General features: G+C 41.7%; 1 protein-coding gene across 1 annotated transcript in view; it reads right to left on the bottom strand.

Annotated features, from left to right (window-relative positions):
- Positions 1-2,828: 2,828 nt before the first annotated feature.
- Positions 2,829-14,719, bottom strand: part of PAPSS2 (3'-phosphoadenosine 5'-phosphosulfate synthase 2) — a 105,713-nt gene continuing 93,822 nt past the window's right edge. The window contains exons 9-12 of the mRNA XM_049764610.1: positions 11,385-11,520; positions 8,354-8,622; positions 5,042-5,271; positions 2,829-3,496 (exon numbers count right to left, since the gene is read on the bottom strand). Coding sequence (XP_049620567.1) covers positions 3,355-3,496; positions 5,042-5,271; positions 8,354-8,622; positions 11,385-11,520 — 777 coding nt within the window. The 3' untranslated portion in view covers positions 2,829-3,354. The remainder of the gene's footprint in view (positions 3,497-5,041; positions 5,272-8,353; positions 8,623-11,384; positions 11,521-14,719) is intronic.

Genomic DNA, 14,719 nt, shown 5'->3' with positions numbered 1-14,719 from the left:
AAGCTTGACCCAGAAGTCTATTTTGGCTTATTGAAAATCCCCAGGCTTTACCCACCTCTTAAAGACTTTCTCCCCCAGCTTGAGCTCAATGGAGTGAGACTAGCAAGAACACAGCAGTAGGGAGTTGGTCTTGCACGCAGCCAACCCAGGAAACCATGGTTCGATTCCCAGCATCCCATATGGTCCCTCCAAACCTGCCAGGAGCAACTTCTGAGTGCAGAGCCAATAGTAACCTCTGATGCCTGCCTCTATGTGTGACCCAAAAACAAACAAACAAAAAAGATAGAGAGAAATGATAGCACAGTCCAGAAGACTCAAGAGGATAGAAGAGTAGAAATGAGAAAACTTCAAACAAATATCGGGCTGAAAAAAATGGTAGGTTGCAATGAAAACCTCAGTGGAAAGCCTCACCACTGAGGACAGAATCAGTGATATAGAAGATGAGCTTCATAACACCTCCAAACAAGAGAAGAAGGTGGAAAAAATCCTCAGAGAAAGTCAACAGATGAGAATACAATTCTGGGATAAGCTCAGTAGAAACTGCATAAGAGTCATTGGGGTCCCAGAGACCCAGGAAGAAAACCCAACGAAGAATCAACAGTCAAGGACATCATTACTGAAGAGTGCATGCATTCTGGATGCTGGAAGAGGACCAGCTGAAAGAGATCCAGCAGTGAATCAGAGTTCCTTTCTCCCTACATCCTTGTTCGTTGTGATGGGTGCCAATTTTTGTGGTGTAAGATGGTACCTCACTGTTCTTTTGATTTGTATCTCCCTGATGATCAGTGATATGGAGCATTTTTCATGTGTCTTTTGGCCATTTGTATTCTTTGAGAAATTGTTCATTTTTCCCCCTATTTTTTGATGGGGTTAGATTATTTTTTCTTGTTAAGTTCTGTCAGTATTTTGTATATTTTAGATATTAGCCCTTTATTTGATGGGTATTGGGTGAATAGTTTCTACTACAGTGTAAATTTAAGAATGTGAAAAACTTTCATTTATAGTAACATGAATCACCCAGAGAAAATTAGTATTTTCTGAGCTAGCAAAACACAGTAAATACAAGGAATTCTTTATGAAGAGGTGTCCAGAGAGAAATAATTATTATTATTATTAATTATTATTTCTTCTATATTGTAGTAGAATCTGAAAGTCATGTGAAGTTGATTGTTTTGTTGTTGTTGTTGTTTTTGCCTTACCTCATGCTATCTTTCCAGCCCCGTAAAGTTGATTTTTGAAAAGTTTATAGGTTTTGTTGCCATGTCTGTTTGTGTTAATGCCTTACTCATGGTATTATCACTCTGGCCCTTAATTATGACCTGAAAGAGACATGTTGGCTGCTGTTTTTTTACCAGTTACACAAAGTCACAAGTACTCAAGAATCAGATGCAGGGAAATCTCAGTCTTCATTTGACAAATTTATTAAAACAAGAAAAAGCTTCAGTTGTACACAGAAACAGTCATTTTCACTAAATATAGTACTAAATCATAGAGGCAATTTAAAATATACTTTATAAAATCACAAAATATATTGGTTAAGGCACTACATTTTGTCTCATTTTTAATAAATACACTTTTTTTTAAAAAGGCTTAAGAGTAAGTACTTTCGATTAAGTTGAGTAGAGGCACTAGACTATTTGGGGCATTAACATTTTTTTTGCAGCCAATGTCACTTATTCTCAAAAGAAATTTGAGATCAGCAACTTCAAGGTTAGCATTTAAATAAATCAAATTATTGGGGAATGGGGGGGTCACAGTTTTTCTTTCCAGTTTCTCTCCAGAGACCTAGATAAGGTCCTCTTTATTCATATAATTCCAAGCAGCAAGGAATTAGGCATAAAATAGGAAAGATTGCCTCCCAGAAAGCAAAGTCATCAGGAGGTACGTCTCAAAATAGAACGAATGTGGCGGAAAGGACATTTTTCCTATTACAATGGTCATGAAGGCAGTTGGATTTTGAAAATTGGATCTTTCTGCATCCCAGAAGACTGCCTCCCTCCACAAGGAGCTGGTAAGCCCCTGAGGAGACTCAGCCTAGAGTGTGTGTTTTAGGGTGTAGTAGCACCAGACAAATCGAGTTGCCAGGTGTGTGTGGTGTGCGTGAGCGTGCATGCATGCCAGCAGCTCAGGAAGCAGGCACCTGGTGCACCTCTAAGATGGAAGGGTTGGTTTCAGTGCTTCCTGCCATCATTCCAGTTCTAGCCTCACACTCTGGCTGTTGGCATTGTTCTTAGTTATCACTACTTCAGCCAGTCAGTAGGACATCATGGCTCTCCATAACTCCAGCAAAAAGGAGAAATGGAGACTCTCCACAGCATTGTCTCATGGTCTAAACCTGGGAGCTTTTTTCAACAGTGCACTCCATGCTATTAAATTAGATATAGCCATTTACAGTGTTCACAGAAGGGTATTCTTTTATTGGGGGGGGATTGGGGTCACACCTGCAGCGCTCACGGGTTACTCTTGGCTGTGTGCTCAGAAATCACTCCTGGCAGGCACAAGGGACCATGTGGGATGCTGGAATTGGAACCACCGTCTGACAGTTTAACTTTTCTTTGTTTTTTTTATTTTTTTCTATTTGCCCACCCCTTTATTTTTTATTGATGGGCCACACTTAGAAGTTACTCCTGGCTTTACTCTCAGAAATCACCCCTAGCAGGTTCGATGGACCATATAGGATGTCGAAGATAGAGCCCAGGATGGCTGTGTGCAAGGCCCTACCCATCGTGCTATCACTCCGTACCCCCAGACAATCTAACTTTTGTGGTAGAACTAGGTTGCATAAGTTTATGAGATTGAATTCACATTTTCACATATATGGTTTCTCTAGACTGGTCAGTACATAAGAGAACAGTATACCCTGTTTTTACACATGGATGAAAAGTATTATCAAGAACTTGATGATGAATGAGCTGCACCTCTTGAAAGGTGAAGGAAAAAAATTGTTGTACAGAAGAAAGGCTGCTCATCTATTTTACTAATGGTGAATGATATCCAGAGTTTGGGTTGGCAGTACACAAGCTGGAAAATACGCTTTACTTCTTGGCTAGTCAACTAGGCACCTCAAGTTTTTGAGAAATCTGGGACCTACCAGCTCAGATGTAGTAGAAACAACTTTACTCTGAAGTCACTGGATTACTTTGACCTGCCAAGATCTGATCTTCTGTTTGAGTATCTTCAGTGAAATTGCATTGAAATCACAGGAAGGCACTTTTGTTGATCTCATTGTAAAACTCTAATTACAAAATAAAATCGAGAAGCAACTGGGTACAAAGCATCTAATCACAAAAAATAGAAAAGGACCTATAAAAGAGCACTTCAGGAAAAAAAAAATCACTGGTGTCAAGGATGGTTTTAGTTGTTCTTCTCCAGGGATCTGTAGTAATCTGTCAGGACCTTCCAGGCTTTGGGAGCCATGAAACCATCTGGAGGATTTTCTCCTTCCCGTGCAAGCTTCCTCATCCGAGTTCCTGAGATGAAGTCAAAGTCGTTGTGCCTGTAACAGAACAGCAACAAAGAACTCAAGGTAGATGGGGAACATTCACCTAAAATCCTGGGCCTGAAGAGTCCTGGATTCTTTTGCTTGTTTGTTCGCTTTTGCATCACACCTGGTGGTGCTCAGGGGCTACTCCTGGCTCTAGAAATCGCTCCTGGCAGGCTCAGGAAACCATATGGGATGCTGGAATTTGAACCACCATCCATCCTGGATCGGCTGAGTACAAGGCAAACACCCTACCACTGTGCTATCTCTCCGGCCCCTATTCTTTTTTTTTTTTTTTTTTTTTTGGGCCACACCTGTCAGTGCTCAGGGGTTACTCCTGGCTGTCTGCTCAGAAATAGCTCCTGGCAGGCACGGGGGACCCTATGGGACACCGGGATTCGAACCAACCACCTTTGGTCCTGGATCGGCTGCTTGCAAGGCAAACGCTGCTGTGCTATCTCTCCGGGCCCTCTTTTTTTAATTGAAATTTTTTTTTTTTTGGTTTTTGGGCCACAGTCGGTGACACTCAGGGCTTACTCTGGGCTATGTGCTCAGAAATTGTTCCTGGCTCGGGGGACTATATGGGACACCAGGGATCGAACCAGGTCTGTCCTGGATCTACCACATGCAAGCAAATGCCCTGCTGCTGCACTATCCCGTCGGCTTTTTTTTTTTTTTTTAACTTTATTTATTTATTGATTGATTGGTTTTTGGGCCACAACCCACAGTGTTCAGGGGTTACTCCTGGCTCTGCACTCAGAAATCACCCTTGGCAGGTTGGGGGCCGATATTGGATGCCGGGAATCGAACTGGGTACCTCCCGGGTAGGCCAAATGCAAGGCAAATGCCCTACTGCTATGCTATCTCTCTGTCTCACCCGGCCCCTATTCTTTTTTTGTTTTGTTTTGTTTTGTTTTGGGCCACACCTGGCAGTGCTCAGGGGTTACTCCTGGCTGTTTGCTCAGAAATAGCTCCTGGCAGGCATGGGGGACCATATGGGACACCGGGATTCGAACCAACCACATTAGGTCCTGGATCGGCTGCTTGCAAGGCAAACGCCGCTGTGCTATTTCTCCGGGCCCACCGTCCCCTTTTCTTAAGACCATATTTGCCTTCTTGGAAATGCAGTCTGTTCTAAAATAAACAATTCAGTAAATTCTCAGTTTAGTAAAGGAACTTGACTAGAGAAAGGGAAATAATATTCAAATCACCACTTCCTACTCCATTCATTCTCTTCCTTGTTTCTTCTGTTGTTTGCTGCTTACCTCTGAGTACTGAGAATGGGGAATGCATCAGAAATTCTAAAATATTTTTCTATATTGGCCTTTCCCCCCAACTACTTGTGCTAGGCATGGAAATCATGGCCATATACTATATGCAAAGGAACTGTGTTCTAGCTTCCTAGTTCATAGAATGTGTATGAAAAGATCTTGGTGATTAAAAGGGACTCGTCACACTAAGAGCTTGTAAAGACACATAAGAATTTCTCAAAAGGACAAAACTGAGTCTTCCATTTTGTTTGCACACACGTTGACTAAAGAATTTCCTCTGAAAACATACCTTTCCGGGTCATAGAAGTCCATGGATTTTTTAGTTTTGTTGTAGGCAGCCACTCGGAAAGGAATGATTTCCACAGAGGTGAGGCCAGGGGCCATGCTCAAGACCTTTCCCCCATGCGTGGCCTCGTATAGGTCCTTCTTGGTCTCAGGATGGGGCATTCCTGCAGGATCCCGCCCCACAATGTAGAAATTGGCCCCTGCAATCATACGGGCCCTGCAGTGCCACTGAACCTAGAAAATATCATATTAGAGATAAGTTCACCATCCTGTCTTTGGTCCCTATTAACCAAACTGCCTCTTTCCTGCCTTTTCTTTTTTTTTTTTTTTTCTTTTTTTCTTTTTTGGGAGGATTTTTGGCCATAGCTAGTGATGCTCAGGGGTTACTTCTAGCTCGGTACTCAGCGATCACTCCTGTTACTGCTTGATCACCACATGGGTTTCCAGGGGATCGAACTCGGTTCAGCTGTGGGCTAGGCAACAGCAATATCTGCTTTAAAAATAATTCAGTTGTACTGGTGAAGGGGGGGGGGTGAGCATTTTATGGCTGAAACCCAATTATGAGTATGTTTGTAACCATGGTGCTTAAACAAAGAAATTATTAAGAAAATAATTCAGTGATGTAAAGCAGTGACTAATAATAGCAGGAAAATGAATGAGGTATTTTCTCTTCATTCTTGCTTATATGCGGTGGATTAGGAGCTTTTAGCCTCTTAAAACTTGAGTTTCTATTTCCTAATTTTTTCAAAGAGGCTAGCTAATCATGGGCATGAGATCTTTCCGTTCTATAGAACTTCACGGATTTGACTTTCTAGTCTCTCCCTATTCAGAACAAAGACAGTTGAAAGGAAATGACAAACTTCCAAATCTCTTAATATCTGACAGCCACTAGATTACCTTTTATGTACAGATAATGATTCCAGTTCCATACAACATTGGTGTTTCAAAATGAATTGCTGCTTTATTTTTTTAAGCTCAGATAGAAATCTAGAGGAAGAGAGGAAAGCCAGGGGTCTGGCACTTGGATCTGGTTGAAAATCATTCAATTTTGGGGGTGGGGGGGCTGGGGACACACCCGGCAATGCGCAGCGGTTACTCCCTGGCTCTACACTCAGAAATCACTCCTGGCAGGCTTGGGGGACCATCTGGGTTGCCGGGATTCAAATCACCATCCTTATGCATGCAAAGCAAAGTCCTATCTCCATGCTTTCTCTCCGGCCCCGAAAAGCAATCATGTATTAAATTCACTTTGGGGCATTCCAAAGTGCTGAGACCCTTTCAATTCATTAGACTTGCTGAAAATGTGTTCAAATTCACTACACTAGTGGGACAAAGAATATGTGTTTGATAGTCTCCAAGTGTAATGATAAAAGGAAGACATTCAGGTTTTAAAGATGTATGCTCCCTTTTAATCTAGCTAAATTCACCACTTGAGTGGTGAATCACTTAGAGTGACTGGAACTTCAGAAGTTAACTATTAGGTGATATACAATTTCCCTCATAATCCATGTAAGCTGCATTCAGGGGCTAGAGTCATAGAACAGTGGGTAAAGCCTAGCATGCAGTCAACCTAGGTTTGATTCCCGGCATCCCATATGGTTTCTTGTGCACTGCCAGGAGTTAATTCCTGAATGCAGAGCCTGGAAAAAATAACCCTGAACACTGCTGGGTGTGACACCCCCACCCCCAACCCCCAAAAGCCGCATTTTTCAATCTCATTCACACACCAAAGGTTGGAGATAGCAGGTTTGATGTGATCTTTTTAGCATACTTATTTTATTTATTGGATTTTTTTGTTGTTTTGAAATACACCCAGTGGTGCTCAAGGATCATTCCTGTCTCAGCTAAGACCATATGTGAACTGAACCAGGATCAGCTGAGTGTAGAGAAAGTATCTTACCCACTGTATTATCTGGTCTAGTATTTTTACATACACCAAATGGGAACATTAAATATTTAAATGTCTCAGTATACCTAGATACCTTCATATATTAAATGTTTTAGTGAGTCTAAAAGTATCTGAATGGATACATTATTTTTTTTGTTTGTTTTTTTTTTGGCGGGGGACACAACCGTTTGATGCTCAGGGGTTACTCCTGGCTAAGAGCTCAGAAATCACCCCTGGCTTGGGGGGAACATATGGGATGCCGGGGGATCGAACCACGGTCCTTCCTTGGCTAGCACTTGCAAGGTAGACACCTTAGCTCTTACGCCACCTCGCTGGCCCCTGAATGGATACATTATTAAATCAGTTAAAGAAAAAAATATGAAACCAGTTCCTAATGAGTTAAGAGTTAAACTCAAAACCAGTGGGCTACACTGGACAGAGGCCCTTGAGAATGTAAACAATGTTCTGTTTTCCCTTATCTTGTCCTTTCCCAAAAAGCCTATATGAAAATGGCAGTGTGTAGGCAGAAGCCTTAAATGGAAATCTTTCTGAGATTCACAGATAGGATATACCTGAACATGCACTAGAGGAACAGACAATAACGAAATTGAATGACCACTCAGGTTCCTACCAGTTAAAAATAATTTTCTGAGCTGAAGAAATAACACAGGGGCTCAATCTCTGAATTCAATCTCCAGCCTGATGTCACTCTCAAGAACTGCCAGGATAAGGCCCTGGAGGCTCCCAGCACTGAACCTAAGCAGCACCAAATCCTGGACACTGTAGGGAACCACCAGCCCAGTCAGGATCCTGAGCACTGTCTGGGAAACTCCCAAAGAAACAAGATAACTTTCCTGTTCTTTTCTTCCATAAATTACTTTCTGTGATCCTGTAAGCAAGATGCTTCTTTAGGATGGAAACCCCTCTTCCAAAATGCCAGCTTGTTTGGGTTCATTCAGCTCCTTCTCTACCCATTACCTGTCTCTTTACCCCAGGAACTGGATGTTTGAACTTTCTTGATTACAAAGATAAAGAGTTTCAGGGGGCAGTTAGAGAAATAACTACACTGACAGCCAGCATGAGTGAGAGAAGTAGAATGCCTATCTCAATACAGGCAGGGGGTAGGGGAGGAGGGAGATGGGGGCATTGGTGGTGGGAATGTTGCACTGGAGAAGGGGGGTTGTTCTTTTTATGACTGAAACCCAACTACAAACATGCTTGTAATTATGATGCTTAAATAAAGATATTATTAAATAAAAAACACCAAGCTAAGGAGTAAGATAAGGAAAAAAACAAACAAACAACAGGATCAAGATGTTTCCAGAATGTTCTCTCAAGGAAGAAAAATCCCAAAGACTTTTTGCTTTTCCACATACAGTTTGGGCTAGTATTTTTAAGTCCTGTAACTGATCTCTGTGGAGGACTCACCTCTGTGGGACCAGCATAGAGCATGGGCGAAGGGAAGATGGCAACAATGGTGGACTTGGGATCCAGGACCCCTTCCTCCAGCACGGCAGCATGCTGCTTCATCCGCCAGTCCAGGGGCACATCGTCATCCTTGGTCCAGCCACCCAGAGGGTGAAGCAGGAGGACAGGGTGCTTGTAGCCCCTCTCCAGGAGCCGGCGGTGGGTGTCTTGCATCAGCAGGGCATGGCCATTGTGCACAGGATTGCGCAACTGAAATGCAAACAATGCATCTGGGGAAAGCAAGCAAAAAAACCTAGGTCAAAGACATGTCATGTCACAGCTGCAAGGACAGAAAGGGAAAGGGGCGCTATGTTTACACCCATTTGCTGTAAACAGTCCGCTGGAGACAACACCTGAGTCTTTGGGGGTATTAAACTGAAGGTGCCAATACTAGGCAGATGAGAAAGGCACAGAGGCAGAGACAGGCAGCAAGAAGAAGAGAGCCTCATGCACATGAAAACACCGTTGCCAGGATCTAGTCCACATCTCCTGTCCATCTTCTAGTCATGAGTTCCTGAGTTCCTTAGATTTCTTTCTGGCATGAAATTATTATATTTCCTTTATGGAAACATGATACAAATAGCCTGACAGAGAGTATGAAAAATCCTATCACTACTTTCTCGTTTTCAAAATAGAGAAGGGAACATAGTCATGGTAGAGTGAGAGAAGTAGAATGCCTGTCTTGAATACAGGTAGGGAGTCGGGGAGGAGGAAGATGGGGGGCATTGGTGTTGGGAATGTTGCACTGGTGAAGGGGGTGTTCTTTTTACGACTGAAAACCCAACTACAATCATGTTTGTAATTGAGGTATTTAAATAAAAATATTATTAAAAAATAGAAAAAGTAAAAATAGAAAAAGTAAAAAGCTTCGGTTCAACTCTATTGCCAAGAAGCAAACATTGTCATGCTGAATTTGGGGTACATGTTGATAGATTTTTGCTTTGACCTATCCATAGTTGTGGGTTACAGTCTTAACTCATTCATTAATTACTTCATTAATTTATTTGGGTTTCGCATCCCACCTAGTGGTACTTAGGGCTTACTCCTAGGTCTACACTCAAGGATCATTTCTGGTGGTGCTAGGGATTGAACTCGGGTGAAAACATGCAAAGCAAACGCCCCACCTTCTGTATTATCTCTCTGGACCAAAGGTTAAGGTTATTAAAAGTGGTAATAGTTGAACAGTGTGGGGACTGGGCCACAGCCTCATCCTTCCCTATGCAGTGGAAAATTTTGTTTTGTTTTTGTTTTGGGGCCACACCTGACAGTGCTCAGGGGTGTAACTCAAGGCTGGGTATTCAAGAATTATTCCTGGTATGCTTGGGGAACTTGGGTGTGAAACCAGGTTAGCCTCATGCAAGGCAAGTGCCTTACCCACTGTACTATCTCTCTGGCCCCCCCATGCAGTGAAAAAATTGAGTGTAAAAATAATTCTTAGAGAGTATAGCTACTCGTGCAGAGATTAACATCAAACAAATGTTTTAAGCAGATACTTGAATATTGAGTTCATAGTCAAAGTGCACTTTTTTCTTTCCTACCAGAGGTTATTACAGCAGCATGTCCAATAGCTAGTTTTATGAAGCAGACTTAAAACTACCCCTTTATAATTTATTTTTGAGGCCACACCCAGTGACACTCAGGGGTTACTCCTGGCTACACACTAAGAAATAGCTCCTGGCTTGGGGGACCATAAGGGATGCTGGGGGATGGAACCATGGTCCGTCCTGAGTCAGCCAAGTGCAAGGCAAACGCCCTACTAGCCCCTTTTATATTTTGTTCACCTTTCTCTACTGTAAGTGGTGTCTTGAACAAGTCTTCTGGTGTGGTGTGAGTTTTATAAACTTTTACTTTTTATAATTTGTAAGTAAATTAAATAAACCTTTGAGTAAGTTGAAATAGCCTACTTGTAAATTATCAAAAAATATTTTCAATATATTTCTTGAAAAAACAATTTGTGAATAAACTCAAACCCATTAGTGCCAGGGTCAATTGTATTGCATCTCATTTTTGTTTTCCAAAATTATGTTTTATATTGTTCTGCAATTTGCATCTTTGCTTGAATATATTTTGGGTAGTTTATTGTATTAATTTTAGGAGCTTTTGAGTCACATCCAATTGTATTTACAGCTTACTTCTGGCTCTGTGTTCAGGGAATACTACTGGTGAAGATTAGGGACCACATGTGGTACTAGGGATTGAGTCTGGTTGACTGCATACAAGGCAAGTGCCTTATCTGCTATACTATCTCTTCAGCTTCTCAATTCATTTATACATTTATCTTTTTTTTTTTATCTTTGTTGTTTTTGCAAGTTTTACTCGTAGCTCTTTACTCAGAGCCACTCCTAGTGGTGTTTGAGGGACCCTATGGGATACAAGGAATTGAACCTGGGGCAACTGTGCGTAAGGCAAATGGGTCTGCCCACTGTACTATCTCTTTACTTCCTCAATTCATATTTTAAACTTCTGCATAGTTTTTCAACATATGGAGGCCATATAAAATCATAAGCTATATCCATATCAATAAACATCTCAATATAAGATGTTTCCAGTTTTTTTTTTTTGGGGGGGGCCACACCCTGTGACGCTCAGGGGTTACTCCTGGCTATGTGCTCAGAAGTTGCTCCTGGCTTCTTGGGGGACCATATGGGACGCCGGGGGATCGAACCGCAGTCTGTCCTAGGCTAGCGCAGGCAAGGCAGGCACCTTACCTCCAGCACCACCGCCCGGCCCCGATGTTTCCAGTTTTTTTTTGTTGTTGTTGCTGTTGTTTTGGGGCCACATCCGGTAGTGCTCAGGGTTTACTTCTGGCTCTGAACTCAGAAATTAATCCTAGCAGGCTTGGGATGCCAGGGATTGAACCTGTCTCAGCCGAGTGTAAGGCAAACATCATACCTGCTGTGCTATCGCTCTAGCCCCTGTTTCCAGCTCTTCAAAACTATAAACATACCCTAATGAATAAGTATTATCAAATGTACCTCACCAGCATACATACCTGCATTCATTTCTTTACATTTCTGTTTGAGCTCCACAGGAGTGAGTCGGTACTGGTCTAATCCATCATTCCACCTGATCCTCTCCAGCACCTGAAGGTCTCCACCAACCAGCCAGTCCCCACTTTCCATCACCATCTACAAGGGCCAATATTAAAGTTGTGAGTAATACTGATTTCTCTTTTCTCTCAGTATTATTTTCTCTCCTAGATTAATTTTGTACTCTGGCACAATACTTTTTAGACTTCTTGGATTCACAACTCTTTTGTTCTCTTAAGAACTATAGAGGGACCAGGGGCCGGAGAGATAGCATGGAGGTAAGGCGTTTGCCTTTCATGCAGGAGGTCATCGGTTTGAATCCCGGCACCCCATATGGTCTCCCGTGCCTGCCAGGAGCAATTTCTGAGCCTGGAGCCAGGAATAACTCCTGAGCACTGCTGGGTGTGACCCAAACACCACAAAAAAAAAAAAAAAAAAAAGAACTATAGAGGGACCCAAAGATAACATAGTGAAAGCTCAAGCAGACTTGAGGCCTTCAGATTTGATCCCTGGCACAGCCCCCATATGCTAAATGTGATCCTGGCAGCACCATGCTTAGGATCCCCAGTGCCACAATACATGTGTGATCTCTGATGTATCACAACCATGTATGTTCGATTACCACAACTAAAAGGTATGATCCCCAATAAGCACCACCAATAATAACCAGTGTGTGTGATAATCTCATTCCTCATTATTGCAACAATAACAAAGGGAAGGGGAGAAAAGAGGAGAGAAATTGTTTTAAAAATTTCAAAAAGTCTTCTTCTTCCCCCTCCTCTTCCTCCCCCTCCTCCCCCTTCTTCCTCCCCTCCCCCTCCTCCTCCTCAGAAAAAACAAAGAAAGAAAAAAAAAAAAGAGAGAAAAATTTCAAAAAGTCTTATTGTGGCCCCCCAAAGAAGTTCTGTTTATGTAGATAATATCTATTTTTGTATAAGAACTAAAAAATGAGAAACTCCAAAATCATAACTTCACCTTGCACTAATAATACAAAATCAATTACATCATCATATACATCTTATTTTTTGTTTAAATATTTTTTCCTGAAATGAGACAAAAATGGCATAGTTTCATATGTCTGCAAATGTCCTGGGGCCGAAGAGAAAGCATGGAGGTGTTTGCCTTGCATGCAGAAGGCCAGTGGTTCGAATCCCAGCATCCCATATGGTCCCCCGAGCTTGCCAGGAGTAATTTCTGAGCATAGAGCCAGGAGTAACCCCTGAATGCTTCTGTGTGTGACCCAAACTCCCCCCCCCTTAAATTGTCTTTAATATCTTACTTAATAGGAGGTAGTTAGAATCTCAGATTCTTTTTTGTCCACCTTTTAAAATTAATTAATCAAATTACTTATTTATTTAGGACTTGGAGCCACATTCAGAAGTATTAAGAGCTTATGCCGGGCTCTTTGACCAAGCAAGGATCACTTTTGGCAGGCTTAGAGGATCACATGGGGTGCCATATATCAATGCCCCAATTATTATACTATCTCTCTGGCCCCAGGATCTCTGCATGAATTTAATCCCTGGAAATATGTTAATTTGGCTGAACTAATTAAAAAAAATTCAGGGCCAGAGAGATAGTAGGAGAGGTAAGACAGTTAGTTGGCTTGCATGTATCAGACTCAGGTTTGATCCTGAGCACAGAGCCAGGAGTAAGTCCTGAGCAGAGCTGGCTATGTCCCCCAAACAAAACAAAACAAAAAAGAAAAAGAAAAAAAGGAAAACTAATTGTAGGTAGATAATGAAAAAGGAAGGTATGCTTGAATAGCCTATTTTCTAGGTTCCATCTGGCAATACTCAGGGGTAAATCCTAGCTTTGCACTCAGTAACTTCTGTGGTACTAGGGGGACCTCATGCATGGGATGATAGCAATTGGACCTACATTGGCTGCTTGCAAGACAAATATCCTTTCCACTGTACTATTGCTCCAGCCCATGAATAGTCTCTTAAAAATAGTTGTGGTTATATTTCTTTGACACCACACAAAAAGTTTATTTGGTGGTAGTGGGCTGGGTGGAAGTTGGACATCAACGTATGCTCTACTGCTAAACAACATTCCCAGCTCCTAAAGAGTGTCTTTTTTGGGGGAAGAGGGCCACACTCTCCTGTGGTAAGGCTTACTACTCCCAGCTTTGCACTCAGGATCCTGGAATCTGAAGTCATTCCAATGCACCTTTCATACTCTATCACATTAAATTGATTATACATTGAATCCATTTTCACCTATATATTATTTTATAGCATTATATATTGCTCAAGTAGAAGAGTATATAAGTCTCCCAAATGTTGACATATTTTCTCTTAGAATATTAAAAAAGAATCATATATGTTAATATCAGGACTGGCCTTATCAGGAAAATTTTAACTACAGGAAGCTGCCTAATTTACAGTGGCAAATAAAAACTTAAAAAGATTTTTAGCTGACAGTTCAGAGTTTATCATGGAAAGACAATATGCAGCTGTTTTCCTACACGTGACAGATTCACTCCATTTATTTTAAGAAATACCTGCCCAATAATTCAGTCTTTTTTTCTTTTTTTCTTTTTTTTTGGTGGTGGTTTTTGGGTCACACCCGGCAGTGCTCAGGGGTTACTCCTGGTTCCATGCTCAGAAATTGCTCCTGGCAGGCACGGGGGACCATATGGGACACTGGGATTCGAACCGATGATCTTCTGCATGAAAGGCAAATGCCTTACCACCATGCTATCTCTCCAACCCCTAATACTTCAGTCTTAAAATAAAAATATCCTCAGACTAAAAACATCCAAGATGACTCCTTTAGTTTATATCTTAGTCATTCAAATACTTTATCTTAAGACTACATAGACTTTGATGTTTCAAAGTAGAAAAAGCAATTATTTTCTACTTGAACAACATAGAATGCTATAAAATAATACATAGGTAAAATGAATTCAAAGTATAATCAATTTAATGTAAAAGAAAATGAAAGGTACATTGAAATAACTTCAGATTCCACAGTGTAATTGACCTTGAAGACACTGGGCTGGAGAGATAGTACAGCAAGTAGTGCTCCTTATTGCCTTGCATACTTTTATCCCTAGTTTGATTCCCAGCACCCCACTTGGTCCCTGAGCTTTGCCAGGATCTTGTTATTTATCTTGAGTGCAGAGGCAGACACAGGAGAGTGTGGTCCCCACAATCCCAGAACATCAAAATAACATTCTCGGGGCCAGAGTGATAGCACTGAGGTAGGGCATTTGCCTTGTATGCAGCCTACTTGGGACGGACCCGGGTTCGATCCCTGGAATCCTTCAAACCTGCCAGGGATGACTTCTGAG

The sequence above is a fragment of the Suncus etruscus genome, chromosome 17, assembly GCF_024139225.1.
Source record: "Suncus etruscus isolate mSunEtr1 chromosome 17, mSunEtr1.pri.cur, whole genome shotgun sequence".
Taxonomy (NCBI): domain Eukaryota; kingdom Metazoa; phylum Chordata; class Mammalia; order Eulipotyphla; family Soricidae; genus Suncus; species Suncus etruscus.
This window is presented reverse-complemented; position numbering and strand designations above follow the sequence as displayed.